Genomic DNA, 15,890 nt, shown 5'->3' with positions numbered 1-15,890 from the left:
AAAACTGCTGTAGTGCTGTTAAGCTTTAGTATGGAGACAAGGAGCATTTTAAAATCCAGACCCATCAATTTGTTAAACACTAGATTAAGCCCCACAGTTATCATCCTGTGGGCTTGCGTTTCTTACCCCTGTAGACACCTCGTGTATGTTTACCATTTTCAGGTAATCTTCTGTTTTACTTCTGTTTATCTCAGATTTTCTTAATTTCTTTTCCTGAAAGCAGTGTGTTTTAGTATTGCCTAATTTTAGGAAAGATTTTATGGGTTTCAGAGAAGTAGAGGTGAGTGAAATTCCTTTCAAAGATTTGTGACTCTGTCATAAGAACCTCACCTTTTCCTCACTTCGAACGAAATGGCCTACAACTACTGACACTGTGTTTGAAAGAAACTCATTACCATTTTAATTTAGGCCTAACATTGCAAATCTGAAAAGTAAAAGAAGTATCATTGCAACAGTTTAGTATGTAAAATCCTTCTTGTATCCTGCATTGCTATACAATGGTAGAATCCAATCAGATAGGTCCCTCGGCTGTGAAAAGGTTGGGACGGGTGGGAAGTGTAGACTCTTTGTACTTAGGAGCAAGCTAGTTTGTTGAAACACTCTTCCCCGTGCTAAGCAGTACCACCTCCTGCCCTTTCATATTTATTTTTTGTCCAGTTTTCATCTGGCCTTGCGTTTAGTTTTGAAGCGCTATGAAGCAGAGGCAGTCTTTATTCAAGAAAGCTGCATTCACAGAGTTAGAGAATGAGCAAGTGAGTAGTTGTACTTACAAAGCCTGGTTTCCCATGTTTTGGGTCCTCTCGTTCCCTCCGTGTTTCTACAGCAAAAACTTCAGCTTCCTCTCCACATCTTCCCTATCTTCTCTGACTGCCCTGTGGATAAAAATGTGGTGGTTTGTTAAACTATTGCATGTGATTTGGAGTTTTAGGAATACAGATTGGTCAGCAGGGTGATGGCAAAAAACAGATTGTTGAGGCTGGGCTTTGGCCTTTCCCTAAACGGGAGCACGGATGTAGATCTTTTTCTTTTCTACCAGCCCTTGCCAGGAAGCTTACTGGATAGCTCTTCCATTGTTGAAGCAAGTGAGTACGCTCAAAAGTTACCAGGGTGGACAGAGATAATGAAATGGAATCAAGGACACTACTTACTCAGGAGTCAATTCCAGTTAATACTTGTATTCACCTAGGGACGAAAGCAACAACATAACACGGAAGCAAGCTGTATTAAAATATTATGGGTTGTGCTCTACAGACCAGTATCCTTTTCTAAATAAAGGAAAGTGTTAACACTGCAATGACACTGAAGAACTATAATATGTAAGAACGATATTTCTCACGTACATATGTGCACAGATTATTTGGACTGTAAAGTGATGTATTCTGAACTCAGGAAGTTCTAGAGTTTCAGTTCCTTTTTTCCATGTAAATGCCAACTATATTATGTCTCAAACTTCAATTATGTGCTTATGCACTATTTCCACACACATACACACGCAGATTTGTTTCCTTCTGTGCACAGAGCTGAGACTATTCATTTAATAAGCTATTGTTAGATATTTTTCCTTTTCATTGTTTGTTGTGTAATAGCAGTGTTATTTGCTACATGCTGCTTAAACCTCACTCTCAAGGGAGTTATTAATTTCTTTCTAACCTTTCCTGTGACCCTCATAACTAAATTTTTGAGTGCTCCAGAAACAGTAATAAGTTTATGTTTACATTATCTTCCTGAAATGCAGCTTGTGTCTTCACATTTCACGGATGAAGATGAGGCAGATGTTCAAATTGTCAACTAGAAGGTTAGTCTAGTGAAGAAATTTAATGGTGGTCAGTTTAAAATCCTTGGAACTAGATACTTACAAATTATTTAAAATTTCGTAGCATGTGTTCAAGCAAATTGCAGTGGTGACTGTTCAGCATTTAAGAGAAACTAACTCCAGGGTATGAAGTCTCAAAGAAAAAGAGGAAATTAGTACTTTTTACTTCATGGTTAATTCCAGGGGAACTGATTTTCTCCTCATGAGCTAATCCTAGGGATTATCAGATACAACCTGATCGAATGCCATGTAAAACCTGTTTGGGAGAAGACTGAGGTCCAGTGGATTCATTGGAGGCTCTCGTCCGAGGTACAAATTGCCAGTATTTGAGCATGATAGGGCGCAAGTTCGTGCTTATGCACTTCAATCCCTTACAGAGACAGAAGTTGATTGTCTAGTCAGACCACCCTCTGAACGATACAAACGCTCTCCTGAGGGTAGATATTTGTTACAGCCTGTAGATTGGATACTTACTGTTCTTTGATGTCTTAGACAGAGCGCCAAGGTGCTATCATGATTATCTAGCATAAAATACACAGCAAGCCAAGAAAGGTTTTTCTCATGTAATCTTTATTGTGGAGAAGGGCTGCCGAATCATTCGTAGAGACTGGGGATACAGAGATTGTGTTAGAGCAGTTAGGCTTGCTAATCACTGAAAGTAACCATTGTTTGATGTTTCCATGAGAGAGTCCTCCATTAACTGCAGTTGAACTTGACTGAGTGTGAAATTAAAAAGGAGACTCAGATTTCAAGACACTCCCTCAGGTGCTCAAAAGTATGCTAACTGGCACTGTGGGAGACCTCCTAAAACAACTAAGGATGCTTAAATGAAAGAGGCCATGACAATATGAAAAGGAAACCTTTGTATTATCACTGAACCCACAAAGTTGGTCAAGATCAGTCACCCTTTATTAGCTGTGAAAAGTCAGGCTTGCATGAAATGCTCCTTTTTGCCAACGTCTGATTCCAGTTGTGCTTCATGAGCATCTACAGTCCCAGGAACTGGAGGTATTTGATACTGGACAGAGAAGTCTGTGAAAATGAATGTAAGAGAAATTGTCAGGAGACTACATATTAAGGCATTGCCTAGCTTTAAGAAAATGTATTTAAAACTTAAACTTGGCAGAGATAAAAGGTTTTAGAGGCTAAGTTGGCTTCTGGTGACAACTGGAATCTGAGACAGGAATTGTAGAAACCTGATTGCTGGCTTGCGTTATGGCACTGGAGACACTTTAATCTTCTTTGTTTCTCTACCTGTAAAATGAAGGAGGCATATAGATCCCACAGCTACCTACTGGTATGGAATTTTAAACTTTGGAAACTAGTATCATTCCTAAATATTAAAAATGCTTATTTTATACCATGTTTATTATCCGTGAGGTTGGAGTGTAAGAAGGGCCATATCCTTTGTCTCTGTGATTGTCGTATAATGCAACGTTGAAGACTCCTTGGAACATTCCATTTGTAATGCTCAGTTCTGTAGGAATAAATGAAAACACCATAAATTCAGGATTATGACATATTCTAGGATTAAGGGGAAGGCTTTAGCCAAGAATATGTACATATATCAGTTTATTCTACTTTGCTCCATGTGAAAGATCTTTAGAAGCTTTTCCTGATTTTGAGAGAGAACGTCCCCTGAGTTCTTTCTTGGATATTTATCAGAGTGTTCTTTGCAAATAACAATCTTTAGAAAGGCTTTTAGTATTTTATTCTTTCTACCACCTGGGAGTATAGAATTCCTCTTAAAGATAGTGGTTTAATATATACTCAGAGTTCACTTCCAAGTAAAAGCAGTATTCTTCATTTCGCTGTTGATATGTGAATATCATTCAGTTATATTGGGGGTTCTTGTGGCATGAATATATTATTTCAGATCTAGCTATTCATTTTACTGGGGTACTCTTTCTGATGGAAACCTTTTGTACCTTTGCCTGTAGCTACCGTTGACCTGCATATAACTGTCATTGTTATTCCAAGATTTAAAAGAAAAGCAAAAAGGTGATGGTCTCTAAAGGCTTGTGCTATAAAAAAAGTATATCGTATTTCATTTAATAATCTCATTTGTAGAGCAGTCTTTGAACGTTCATGTACTGCTAGCTCTTTGTCATTCTTTCATCATCCAACAAAATAAACTGGGGAAATTGTTGTGTTGTAAATATAACCTTAAAATACTTATTTAAAAAAACAACAACAACAAAATCTCTATGATCCTTTAAAGAAGGAGCAAGCTGGAATCCTGTGGAATGATATCTACTAAGACAGGCCATGATATGCACACTGAAAAATGGTATCTACTGTTATTACAAGTAAATGTACATACTGTAATTCACTGTAATGTATTTTCAAAGCCATGAAGCCTGTGCTTGTGATCTCTAGGAAACAGATTTGTCTGTTAGCCAACTAATTACCAGATGAGTGCCCAGAGCAAGCACCTGCCATCTCCTTCATAAAACTGTATTATGTACAGGGAGATAAATAGTGACAGATCCCCATCCTGAATTTGTCCACATTGTGCTGCAAGGTTCATTCTTCATTTCAAGTCATTACTTGGGCAACTGTGATTTTTGAATCACAAACTTTTTCTGCTTAAAAGATCTGTCAGTTCCCTTCTGGTTGCAAGTGCATGACTGGAACGCTGGCTTGCATGTCACTTCTTTCCGGCATAGTGATTGACAACCCCCTCACCTTATTACAAAAGAAAAAAAAAGCTCAGAATCCAGACATCACACTGACTTATTTTTCAAAATGTTGCTTCTGACCTTGAATGACAGGTTATTTTGACAATGCATTATTTGTGTAGTGGGAGGATACTGAGTCACTAAGTTTAATAGCAGCACAAAATACAAATATGTAAAAAAAAAAAAGAGTCAACTCCTGGCTGGAAGCATTTATAGGTAAATATAGAGAAACAGGCTAAAACAAGTGTGTATAATGGAAAGCAGCACAAGACTGTGTTTTAAACATTTTGGAGGTGTTTTTGGCTTGTGTTTTCTTGGTTGTTTGTTTTTCTTCTTTTTGTTTCTTTTGTCAGTTGATCTTTTTGGTTGTTTCCCTCCTCCTCAAAGTGTACATCAAAAAGGAAGTCATTTAATCAGCCCCAGTTACTCAGCCTTCCATCTAGTTTTTAACTGCATTATGAATTTTGAGGGCTCATTGAGGGAATAATCCTTAAAGACTAGTTGGGGGAGGAAAAAGAAGTAGGTAGGCAAGGGCCTACCCTTAAGTAAGAACCTGGAAGACAGCAGCGAGATGTCTGCCAAGAAAAATACCAGTGGAGCCTTACAGTAATGGTGGGAAGTTCTGGTACAGTAACTTACAGAGAAAGAATTGATTTCTCTTATACTCTTACAAGGGAATATTAAAGTTTCAATTTAATGTTGATGTAGGAGGAGGACGTTCCAGAGGTGGGTCTGTGACATGGATAGAAAGTCACGATATGGCATGTCATTCCAAATCTGTGTTCCTATTGGCATCTTTGCTTTTTTTGATTAGGAGAGGCCATATGGTCAGATGATGCAAGAGAGAAATGGGGAGAAGTAGAAGGAAAACAGGACAGGCAGGAGGAGATTGTAGTAATAATCAAGGTGAGAGGTAGTTGAGTAATGGGAAAGGTGTTTTTTCTATGCTGACCAAAGGAATCAGATCATGCAAGTGTTACTAGGAGGGAAAAAAGATGTTGTGGACTTGCTCTGCAGGTCAGGGGTAGGCCCTAGTTAAAGATGATCTCCCTAAGGGATGACAAATATGGAAGAAACTGTCAGATGTGATGCATCTGAGCTTAAGGCCAATCAATCTCTATATCCTTCCATAATTAAATGTGGTTTATGTTTGTATTTGACCATGGTCCAGCTGCTAGGAGTATTGCTGACCTGACTTGACTGGGTCATTTTTTGTGATCTTGCTATAAATTAGGAATTGGTAACTGGAACGAGTTCAGCGTGGGGTCGCAGGGATGGTGAGGGGCTGTAGCACTTGGCCTGTGAGGAGAGGCTGAGGGACCAGGCTTGTTCAAGCCTGGAGAAGGGGTGGCTTCAGGAGACCTTAACAGAAGCTCCCCCCGTGTCTATGGGGAGGTTATTGAGAAGACCGAGCCAAGTGCTTCACAGTGGTGCGTGTGGGAGGATGAGAGATAGTGGGCATAAGTTGAAACAAAAGGTTCAGACTGGGTGGGAAGAGAAACATTTTCCCCATGAAGATGGTCAAGCAGGGGAACAAAGGCCTAGAGAGGCTGTGCAGTCTCCATCCTTGGAGGTTTTCACAGCCCAACTAATTAAACCCCTGAGCAAACTAGGCCATAACTGACCCTTTTTTGAGCAGGAGGACGGACCAGATGCGGTCCGATTTATCCTAGGGTCCTATGACAGACAGCAAGACAGTTTTAGTGACTGCAGCTATTTACAGGATGCTTTGATTAATTTATTTTCTTGCTATAACTTCAGTGGTAATGATTTGGGGTTAACAGATTAAGAATCCTAATTATTGCTAAGACTCTGACCATTTACTGAGAAATTCATAATAAGTCTGTATTTGTCCTTCAGCTCAGTTCTGTCCCCTCACTTATATATTAAAGCATAGAGTCATACATCACACACATACTCAAACACATATGTGTATATGCACACAAAAAGAAGCAGCAATATGAAATTCCTTTGCAAAAGTGCCTGGCTGCTTTATTTATTTCTTCAAGGTTTCCCATTTCTTAAAACGGGTAAGTAAACTCCGTGTGTATTTGGAATCAGTGAATTCCTGGAATGGTGTGCAGCTGATAACATCTGACACAAGCACGCTTGTAGACAGCATTTTCTCTTAACAACATAGCACTGTGCATTCATTGGAATACATGGTCACAGGGATGCTTCTTATGGGAATTACCATGTTAATTCCATTAGAAAAAAATATTTTGTATGCCATTTATTTTCTACTTTAAGAGCAGCATTCCACATTTGCAGAAGGCTGGTAGAGTTTTGTAAGTAATAAATCAAAGGAGCTCTCTTAATACCTACAGAATTAAATGTGTCTTCCGGAACTATTCAATAAAATTTAATTTACATATTTTTTGGATGTGTAATCTATGTGACCTTCAGTAACTGTTTGTTTTTTAAATATGAAAAATGCCTCCGAAGTGTAATAGCCCAGAGTTTCAAATGGCGCAGTAGGATATGTAATGCATATTTTAACATGTTTTCTTTTAATTTGTCACACAGACTTGTGCATGATTATATAAAAGTCCATATTTTTAAACCCAGTAGTACAAGTGTGTAAGATGTACTTGGTCGGGCTAAAAAATTCAGAAGTCTAATTTATCTTGAGATATGCTCAGTCAAGTAGTTTTTCACAGCAGTTAGCTAACACTTCAAGCTCTAACAGTGCCCCTGAGCCATAAAAGAAATTTGCATGTAAGAAATGTTTTGAATCTATTAAAACCTCAGCTCAGAGCTAAAGAGTTGCTCTCATGTCTTTGTTGACTAACATGAAGTGAGATCTTACAAAAAGCTAGGCTGTGATCGACAGATGCCAAAGCTTAGGTTTTGATGTGATCATATATTTCTTTCATGCACAGCATTTTAAGTCTGGGACTGGAGCTTCAGAAAGACAGCAATCAATGGGTCTGCGCAAGAGTACACAAAATATATTACTCCTGGCAGTCGTCAAGACAGAATTATTCAAAAAATAATCAGAAATGCATTTGATCATACACTAGATGGTTTAATAATTTATATTATACCTTATTAGCAAAGTCTTGTGTTTACTTTGTGGCTGCCAAAACAAGATGAAAGGCTGCCTCTATGGAAATACAAGATGCTTAGCTCAAAGTGTCTGTCTTTGCATTTCAGTTTGATAATTTCCCTTTTTTGCCTCATTTTGATTAATAGTATATAGGTTTAAATCTTAGAGTACCTTTTCCTTCATTGCAGTCCTTTTTAGTGAGAGCAATGCTCCCTGTTAACAAGTCTACCAAAGAGTTTATGGCCTATCAAGACTTAAATTAGTATAAACATATATTTCTGGAAACCTCTTTACCTTGGGATTGCCTCCAAGTATTTTTGGGTAAAAGAGGCTTTGGATTTAGTTCTAAATTCCACTAAACTTAATCCTTACGCTAATCTTCCCAAGTCTTGCAGCTACAAAAGTGTGATTTCTGAGCTCAGCCCAAGAAACTTGCACTCTGAGTAGTGATTGTGTGTAGTAAGTATCACCAGTTATATCAGTTCAGAATATTACAAAAATGCCTTGAAGATTTTCTTGAAAAGCTAATGCACTGCAAATATTTTATCTAGAGATACAATTATGGGCCTTTCCGAATTAATATTTCTATAAAGTGAGAACACAGGGATTGGACCAGCGTAACTGCTAGTTCAACAAATAAGATCTTTGCCTCCAACCAGTTTTTTTGACGCTAAAGGTGTATGAAAGAGCTCTGATAAACTTGGTTTTCTGTGGAGAACTCCCCTCCCCACAAAACATGCAAGGTCTTTTCTGAAGGTGTCTTAGATAGCTCTTCAAGGCACAGCATATGGAAAGCTTTAGGGAAAAGAACATATATGAGAGGATCTCGGAATACAGCACTACGGTATTGCAACTCAGAAGCTCATATGACAGCCCAAAGCAGCTCTTGTAATTTGCCTTGTCTACTCTAGAAGGCTTAATTTTAGTTTTAGTTTCTGTCACTTCGTCCTCTCCCCTCCTTCTCTGTGCATGCAATGTACACTACAATATATACTGTATACTTTACCTGAAAACTAGGTCCTCAAACGGAGCCTACAGAAGGACGTTTTGCCCAAATAAAAAAAAAAATATATACAGTGTTTTTCACTACCACAGCATATCATAATTGTATGTTGGTAAGAACTGATTATATTCCAGGCAGGCACGTCACTGTTGTCCAGACTCAGCGAGGGCCGCTCAGCCCTTAGCTCAGGCTTAAGAAAGCGCAAGAACGTGGCCAGCTTAGCAGAGCTCTTCCTCTTCTCAGCGAGAGTTTTGTGCCGTGTCTTGCGGAGCTGCATGACAGACTCTTAGGAAGAGGCATCTACCTGCAGGTGTCTCTGAGAGATTATCCTGGTTTTAAAAGCTGCGGTACGATTTGCAGAGGGGGACAAAAGACTGCCATTTTCTAAAGGAGCCTTTCAGTTGCAGGGAACCAGATGTACCCTTTTTTACAAATGCGTCTTCTGTGACAATAATGATGGAAATTTTCAAGGAAGATGGTGATATTACCCATGTGTCGGTATTGGAAAACAGAATTTTGGGGCAAACTAGAGAATAGTTCTGAGAAAATATGGATCAGATGAACATATTCATTACTTTTCTTGAAAGAAAATACTTGGCAGGATCACCTGAAGAGATACACATCATCAGACAGAAATGCAGTAGTGTTTTAAGTGATAACCTGTGAAGTACATCTTGAAGAAAAGGGTCGCTTTAGTTTGCAAGTTGTGATCTTTTTGTCCATAAAAGAACATTTAGATTTGTAAAGAATTCAGGTTAGCAAAGTAATAGTAGTAGTATTTCACAAATGCACCTGTTGAAAGAAAAACTTCTGGTTTAAATTGTTTGACAATCTCTTATATGATCTGAGATACTGTGAAAATCTGAAAGTTTTGAGCAGTTTAGCAAATGTGACTACCAGTAGAAACAAATGCATCGGAGTTCAAAATACAAGAATGAAAACAAAAGCATAGTGAAATTGTGAGAATAGTACCTCCAACCCAGTTAAGTTTTAATATTAGTAAAATACTGTAAAAGAAAAATTTCATCTATGAAAGAAAATTAAAGATGGGTTTCGTGTATTAGTATAATCATCTAATTTATGGGAAATATTATAAAGTAGGGAAGAAAATGGGCCTCGCAACATTACAGGCTGACTTAGATGAAATACCACTAGGACAACTGGCCATGGGGACAGTGGTGTTCCCCACCACCAGAACTTTGTAAACCTTGCTAAAATCTCTTTTGCCGTTCTGTCCTACTAGCACTATGCAGCACTACCTAATGCATATGCATTGCATGTTGCAGTAGAGGTTTAGGAAAACAATATGGTAACAGAAAAACAGTATAGGCTATTCATGATCAAAATTATACCAACAAGATGAGACTATTTGGTTTTATGTTGGAAGACAGAAAAACCGTAAAACAGAAATGAAGTGCCGGTGAAATCACTACTGAAAACTACTGCACAGGAACATGAATGAATGCATGAAACACTGATGCATTTAACTGTTAGTAAAGGGGGAAAAAAAGGCCCTCAAAACTTTTTACAAATTGTAACTTGTGTTTGGGGTGTTTTGCTGGCTAGCCCCAGTCTCGCAGAGACAGTTAGAGAGGAACTGAGGCTGAGCATGAAGAGGAGCATTGAGGAAAAAGTTACAAAGTCATTTATGAGGTACTGGCCCTTTTTATCTGTTTTCTGAGGGGTAGCATCTGGTCTTCTACAACTAAATATTCAGGACCTTACTGACTATCAAGCTGTGTAAAAATATTTATAAGGAGTTGGGAGTCTGACTGTAGTCAGCCAAATTTTAAGTCGTGAATCAGTGAAAATTAAATATAAGAAGAAATCAGTCTTTGGTTGTATTGATATTTTTATGGCCATATCCATTCCTTTAAATCACCTTAGCCTTACTGTTAATGTACCAACAATACATGCAAAAACAGGTCATGACCATAAATTATGTGCCTTAGTTTGGTAGAGATCTGTGAGACCTGCAAAGAAAAGAAAGGCTTCATAATGTCTAGAAAGAATAAATTACACATGAGTTTTGATTCATATATAAAAAAACCTTAATACTGTATGGTTTCTGGTTCATTCTGCAGGTTAATCAGCTTTGATTTGAGGGGATAAAATAGCTGGGGCCAGTTACTAAAATTTCAAATTGATTGTAATTAATAACAATGTGAAGCAGTTTTGTAGTTATTGATGAAGCTAACATATTCTGCACAGTATAGGCTGGAGTAGTGTTGTTATTGTGCCTTACGCTGTGGAGAACTATACCCCAATTCACTTACCTGTTTCCTTTCCTCTGTTTACCCGGTTGATGGTCTTCTGGGTGCAGTATATATGAGAAGTCATCTTCATTTCATAGGTCACTTGCTCAGTAACCCTCTGCCTGTGTGAATTGTGGCCTAAATCAACAGTACCTCAGATGTTAGAATAGCCTTTAAGCCAGGCTGTCATTTGCCCCTTTGATGCTTACTTACCTAACCAGCAGTAATCATTATTTTCCTTCTACAGTTGCTATAATGGATCTGATTCCTGAAATGGAAAACAGGAGGCAGTTACAGACAGTTTGAATTGTGCTGTCACACTTTCATGGGCAGGCACCTTTCTTGCAACTTTGATACTTCTTTGAGTTTGCCCAGAAATACATTTGGTAAAAGAGGGAGTCGGTCATCTGGTCTGTATTTTCATGTGATGCTGTTTCAGCTGCTTGGAAATACAAGATTATCCAGATAGGTACTTTCTGGGTCCCGGACTTGTTTTACGTGAAACACGAAGGGGAAAAAAAATAAAATGGATTAATCAGAAACCTTTTTTAACTGGAAAATTTCAAACCAATTAAAAATCCAGCTAAGCTCAGTTGAGTTCCTAAGAGATTATTGAAATAGAGGGAGGAAAAAAGAAATGATGAACAGAAATATTGAATCTTATGATGCAAGATCATTACACCCTTGCTTAATTACACCTTTACCACTTCTGCCTCTTGCAAATGTCACCATTTTACAGTTTTTATAGACGTTTTTCCTTTTGAGTATCTGCAATGCTAGCATGCTGAACTGAACAAGGTTGCAAGAGAGAAGAGTTTCTTATTCTTTCCACTTGGATTTTCTGCTGAAATAGTGACTCAACATCTGTAACTTGTCCTGCAGTTAAAAGTCCTCATATTCTGGGGTATCTTGGTGCTTGCAGTCAGGTTGAGAATGGTAACGGCAGGCGCAGCAGGGAACTCGGATTCAATATGCTGAATGAGAAGGTGAGTGTTTTAGCACAGCTGCCTCCTGAGGGTCAGGGGAAAGGAAAAGCCCTGTGGGAGGATTTTCAAGCACCACTGAGCTGGCACACCAGGAGACGATGATTGACTTTAGAAGAGCCCTGCTGTGCAAAGGATTGTTGTGTTGTGGTCCCCTTTATCACTGCTTAGACATTTCTTTTGAAGAAGCCAAAAACGGGAGAGTAGTGAGATAGCAGCAAAATAAACAAATTAAAAAATCATCATCAAAAAACTCTCTTTGATGACAGAGAGGTCTGGAGATTTGTTTCTGTTGCTAACAGCTTCACTGATTTGGCAGTTAATTTCATTAGAAGGATTACCTTTGTATGGCATTGGTAAGATTTCTGTATGAAATACTGATGACGATGCAGTGCAGGTTGAATTGTTGTCTTGAAAAGGGGTATTAATTTGAACCTCAATATAAAGAGGAGATTTTATCTGTATTTGGTATGTACAATCAGAAATACATAACACAGATTCAATCTTAATATGTGTGTTTCTTCACAGGAGTTCAGACATGCACCACAGAACGGCACAAAGTGGAAAGCCCACCCTTCTGCTGAGATCCCAGTGAAAACACCGCTCAGCTCCTGGATGGCTTTGCAGCTCCCATGGCAACAAGAAGGAGGTGGACTGAAGATACTGTCTGTCAGCCTGGCTCTACTGGCAGTTCTTGTTATGTTTTACTACGGAGGAATGAAAACAGAACTGTGAACTGAATGAGGCTTTTATGAAAACAATAAAACTGCTGTTTAAAATCTTCAAGGGAAATACTTTTACCAAAAATTCTTTTTTCTTTTTTTTTTTTTTAAAAAAGCGCTAATATGAATTGGGCAATAATTTGTACTCACCCTATGCCTTTCCTGCCATCATAGGAATGTTAATAAGCTCTAGGGAGATCTATCTTGCCAAAATTTGAGATCCTTGATTGACAGAACAGTTTGTTGCATCTTTCCTCTTCTTTTTTTCTAAAATGACGCAATGTTTGCATTGCTTACTCTTTTCATAACTGCTGTAGCAGGTAAAATTGCATGCAGGAAACTCATGAGGTTTATAAGAGATCTTTCCATTGAGTGATGTTGGTAATCTTTTATGGGCAAAACATTTAAAGCTTTCTTAAAAATTTTGCTTAATGCAGTGTGATGGTTTTATATGTGTCTTTTTGCATTAGAATCAAACACTGCTGGGCCATTAAAGTTTGTCATTTGTTGCTATTTATTTTGCTGTCATGTCTGAAAGAATTTCTGTCCTTCCATCTTGCCTCTCTATACTTCACAATGTGTTACTAGGCTTTGTTAATACAAGAATTATTTTTTACATAGAAATAGTTTTAAAGGTATTGGGTTTTTATCATTGAATGGGAAGATGGAGTTCTGGTCGTAGAGTTCTGTTAAAAGATTGATTTAATACAGTCTCTATAGATTTAGTATAATGCTCAGAGACCTACATGTGAATCTTGTATTAGCTGTGCATTGGATCATGCTGTGTAAAAGACAATATTGCTTTGTTAGTGGGGAGGTTACATTTTGCACACTGCAAATTTCTAATTATTTCTTCAAGCCATTTTTGTCATGACAGGATCTCCACGCATCTTGAGATTGTGCTGGTCAGTCAGGGACTGGACTCTGTGCCCAGTTCTGCCAGAAGCTGTCTGCATGATATTGTTCATTCGTTCGTGCCTTGTCACCTTTCTGGATCTTCAGCCAAACTTTAAAAAGCCTGTTTAAAAGCTTAAGAGCAGGAACTGTTTGTTGGGGTTTTTTAGTATGTTTGTGTTGTACCCAGCACAGACGGAGCTGAGCTGCCTACGTGGCTGTTGGGGTTTAAGCCTGGTAGGCAGCTAACACACAGCCGCTCGCTCACACCCCCCCGGTGGGATGGGGGAGAGAATCGGAAGAGTAAAAATGAGAAAACTTGATTTGAAAAACTTGGGTTGAAATAAAGACAGTTTAATAGGCAAAGCAAAAGCCACGCACAAGCAAAGCAGAACAAGGAATTCATTCCCCACTCCCCATGGGCAGGCAGGTGTTCAGCCATCTCCAGGACAGCAGGGCTCCATCACGCCTAACGGTGACTTGGGAAGACAAATGCCATCACATCAAATGTCCCCCCTTCCTTCTTCTTCCCCCAGCTTTACACGCTGAGCATGACGTCCTATGGTCTGGAACATCCCTTGGCTCAGTTGGGGTCAGCTGTCCCGGCTGTGTCCCCTCCCAACTCCTTGTGCCCCCCCAGCCTGCTCGCTGGCAGGGCAGTGTGAGAAACAGAAAAGGCCTTGACGCTGTGCAAGCGCTGCTCAGCAGCAGCTGAAACACGCCCGTGTTATCACCACTGGTTGGGTCACAAATCCAAAACATAGCCTCATACTAGCTACAATGAAGAAAATTAACTCTACCCTAGCCAAAGCCAGTACAGTGGCTCTACAGTGCAGATGAATAATTTCCTAGGAAGGATGCTTTGTACTTTATAAAACGAGGATACCTAGTAGTTACAGACAATTAATCAGGAAGTTCCACCATGATGCTTTCAGTACAGCTTGTAAATTATAGCAACAAATGTAACTGTCTTCAGGAAATTAGGTGTGTAATGACTTGAGTATTATAGTGCTTATTGCAACCACTGAAGGTCATGAGCCAAGACTCAAAACTCATGAGATTTTTTTTAAAAAACTGTGCTCTTGATTAGCTTCTGCTTGTTGGTTTTTTTTTTCAGGCTTTTCTTTACAACCAGGAATATGTAACAATCAGTAATTTACATTTCTAACAAATCTGAAATATTCAGAAAAAAACCACTTGACTCTGGGAGCTGAAATTTTCAGGAAAGTACCATATATCACAAGATTTTCAGGAAAACTATGAGTTGACAAAATCATTATATCTGAGCCAAATTTTTGCATTTGATGGGAATAAACTATGCAGATATGTTCTATGCCTCTAGCACTCTCTCTGTCAGCCACTCTAGCTTATCTAATCATAGCAATTACAGACTCATTGCATCAGCTGTTAGAGATTTACGAAGCTTGTGATTTAGATTCTGTGCATCATTGGCTTTAATGGGACCAGCTTATTTTCTTAGAAATAATGCAGTATACAGAAAGAGGGTGAAGAAGACTCTGTAAATGTCATTGCCCACAGATGCAGTATATTCTTAAACTGAGCTTTAACCCAGTAAGTAGGAAGTGTTGTTTATCAAGTATTTTATTATCTTCCTTTAGATTTTGAGAGGGCTTTTTGACACTTTGTATTGTAGAGCAGTAGAGTGTTTGTCATTTGCTCCTGTTTATTTACAACTAAAGCTTTCAAAGCCACTGAGCTGAACAAGTCAATTCTGGTCAAACAGCTCATCTGGACCTTCAGGCAAAACACAAACTGCATGCTGCTTCAGGCTGTTGTTGAAGGCTGCTGGGAAACCTCAGTGAGTATAGAGTGAATTGTAGAAGTGTATCTGCTTCATGGAAGGGGTTGACCCAAACACATTTGACCTGTGATTTTTGCTCCCGTCTGGCTCCCTGAATGCTTCTAACTGCCATGCCAGGTGGTGTTTTTAATTTTTATGTCAGCAGTATGTTTGAGGCCTACTTCCACCAAGTATTCTCTCTTTGCAAGCCATGAGGGTGGATGAGAACTCTACTGCACTCCGAGTTAATGAGGTCATTGCAGGAGAAGTTTCCCCATGGTCAATTGATCTCACTCTTACACGTGCGTGAACACACTCATCACTAGAGAATGTGTCTGCTAATAAGCAATCTACATTCAATGCCTGGTTTTTTCCAAAGCAAAAAAGAATCTAATTTCCTTTTGGTACCAAGGAAGCCTCAGCTATTTTTCTGAAATGTCTGTGGTAGCTCTGAGTTCTCTTTGGCTGTTTTCAGTGAGGAATCCTGCAAACCACAAGACTTGAATAGCAAAGACATCTTAAATCTCTTCTGAATAACATTAAGTGCACACTTTTTATGTCCTCCTTGTGCGTGGGTTTGGATGCTGGAGGACTTTGTCATTTAATCTTTTCATTGTAGCTTTCTATTAATGGTATACTTGTTAGGAAAAGAATATGAAATAAAAAACGTGGTCTCTGTAAAACTTGTT

The 15,890-nt window shown here is 38.8% G+C and overlaps 1 protein-coding gene across 1 annotated transcript in view; it reads left to right on the top strand.

Annotated features, from left to right (window-relative positions):
• Positions 1-12,575, top strand: part of CDKAL1 (CDK5 regulatory subunit associated protein 1-like 1) — a 418,113-nt gene extending 405,538 nt beyond the window's left edge. Inside the window, exon 16 of the mRNA XM_010573154.1 lies at positions 12,313-12,575. Coding sequence (XP_010571456.1) covers positions 12,313-12,519 — 207 coding nt within the window. The 3' untranslated portion in view covers positions 12,520-12,575. The remainder of the gene's footprint in view (positions 1-12,312) is intronic.
• The last annotated feature ends 3,315 nt before the right edge of the window (positions 12,576-15,890 follow it).

Source organism: Haliaeetus leucocephalus, unplaced genomic scaffold (assembly GCF_000737465.1).
Source record: "Haliaeetus leucocephalus isolate CR32 unplaced genomic scaffold, Haliaeetus_leucocephalus-4.0 Scaffold373, whole genome shotgun sequence".
NCBI lineage: Eukaryota > Metazoa > Chordata > Aves > Accipitriformes > Accipitridae > Haliaeetus > Haliaeetus leucocephalus.
This window is presented reverse-complemented; position numbering and strand designations above follow the sequence as displayed.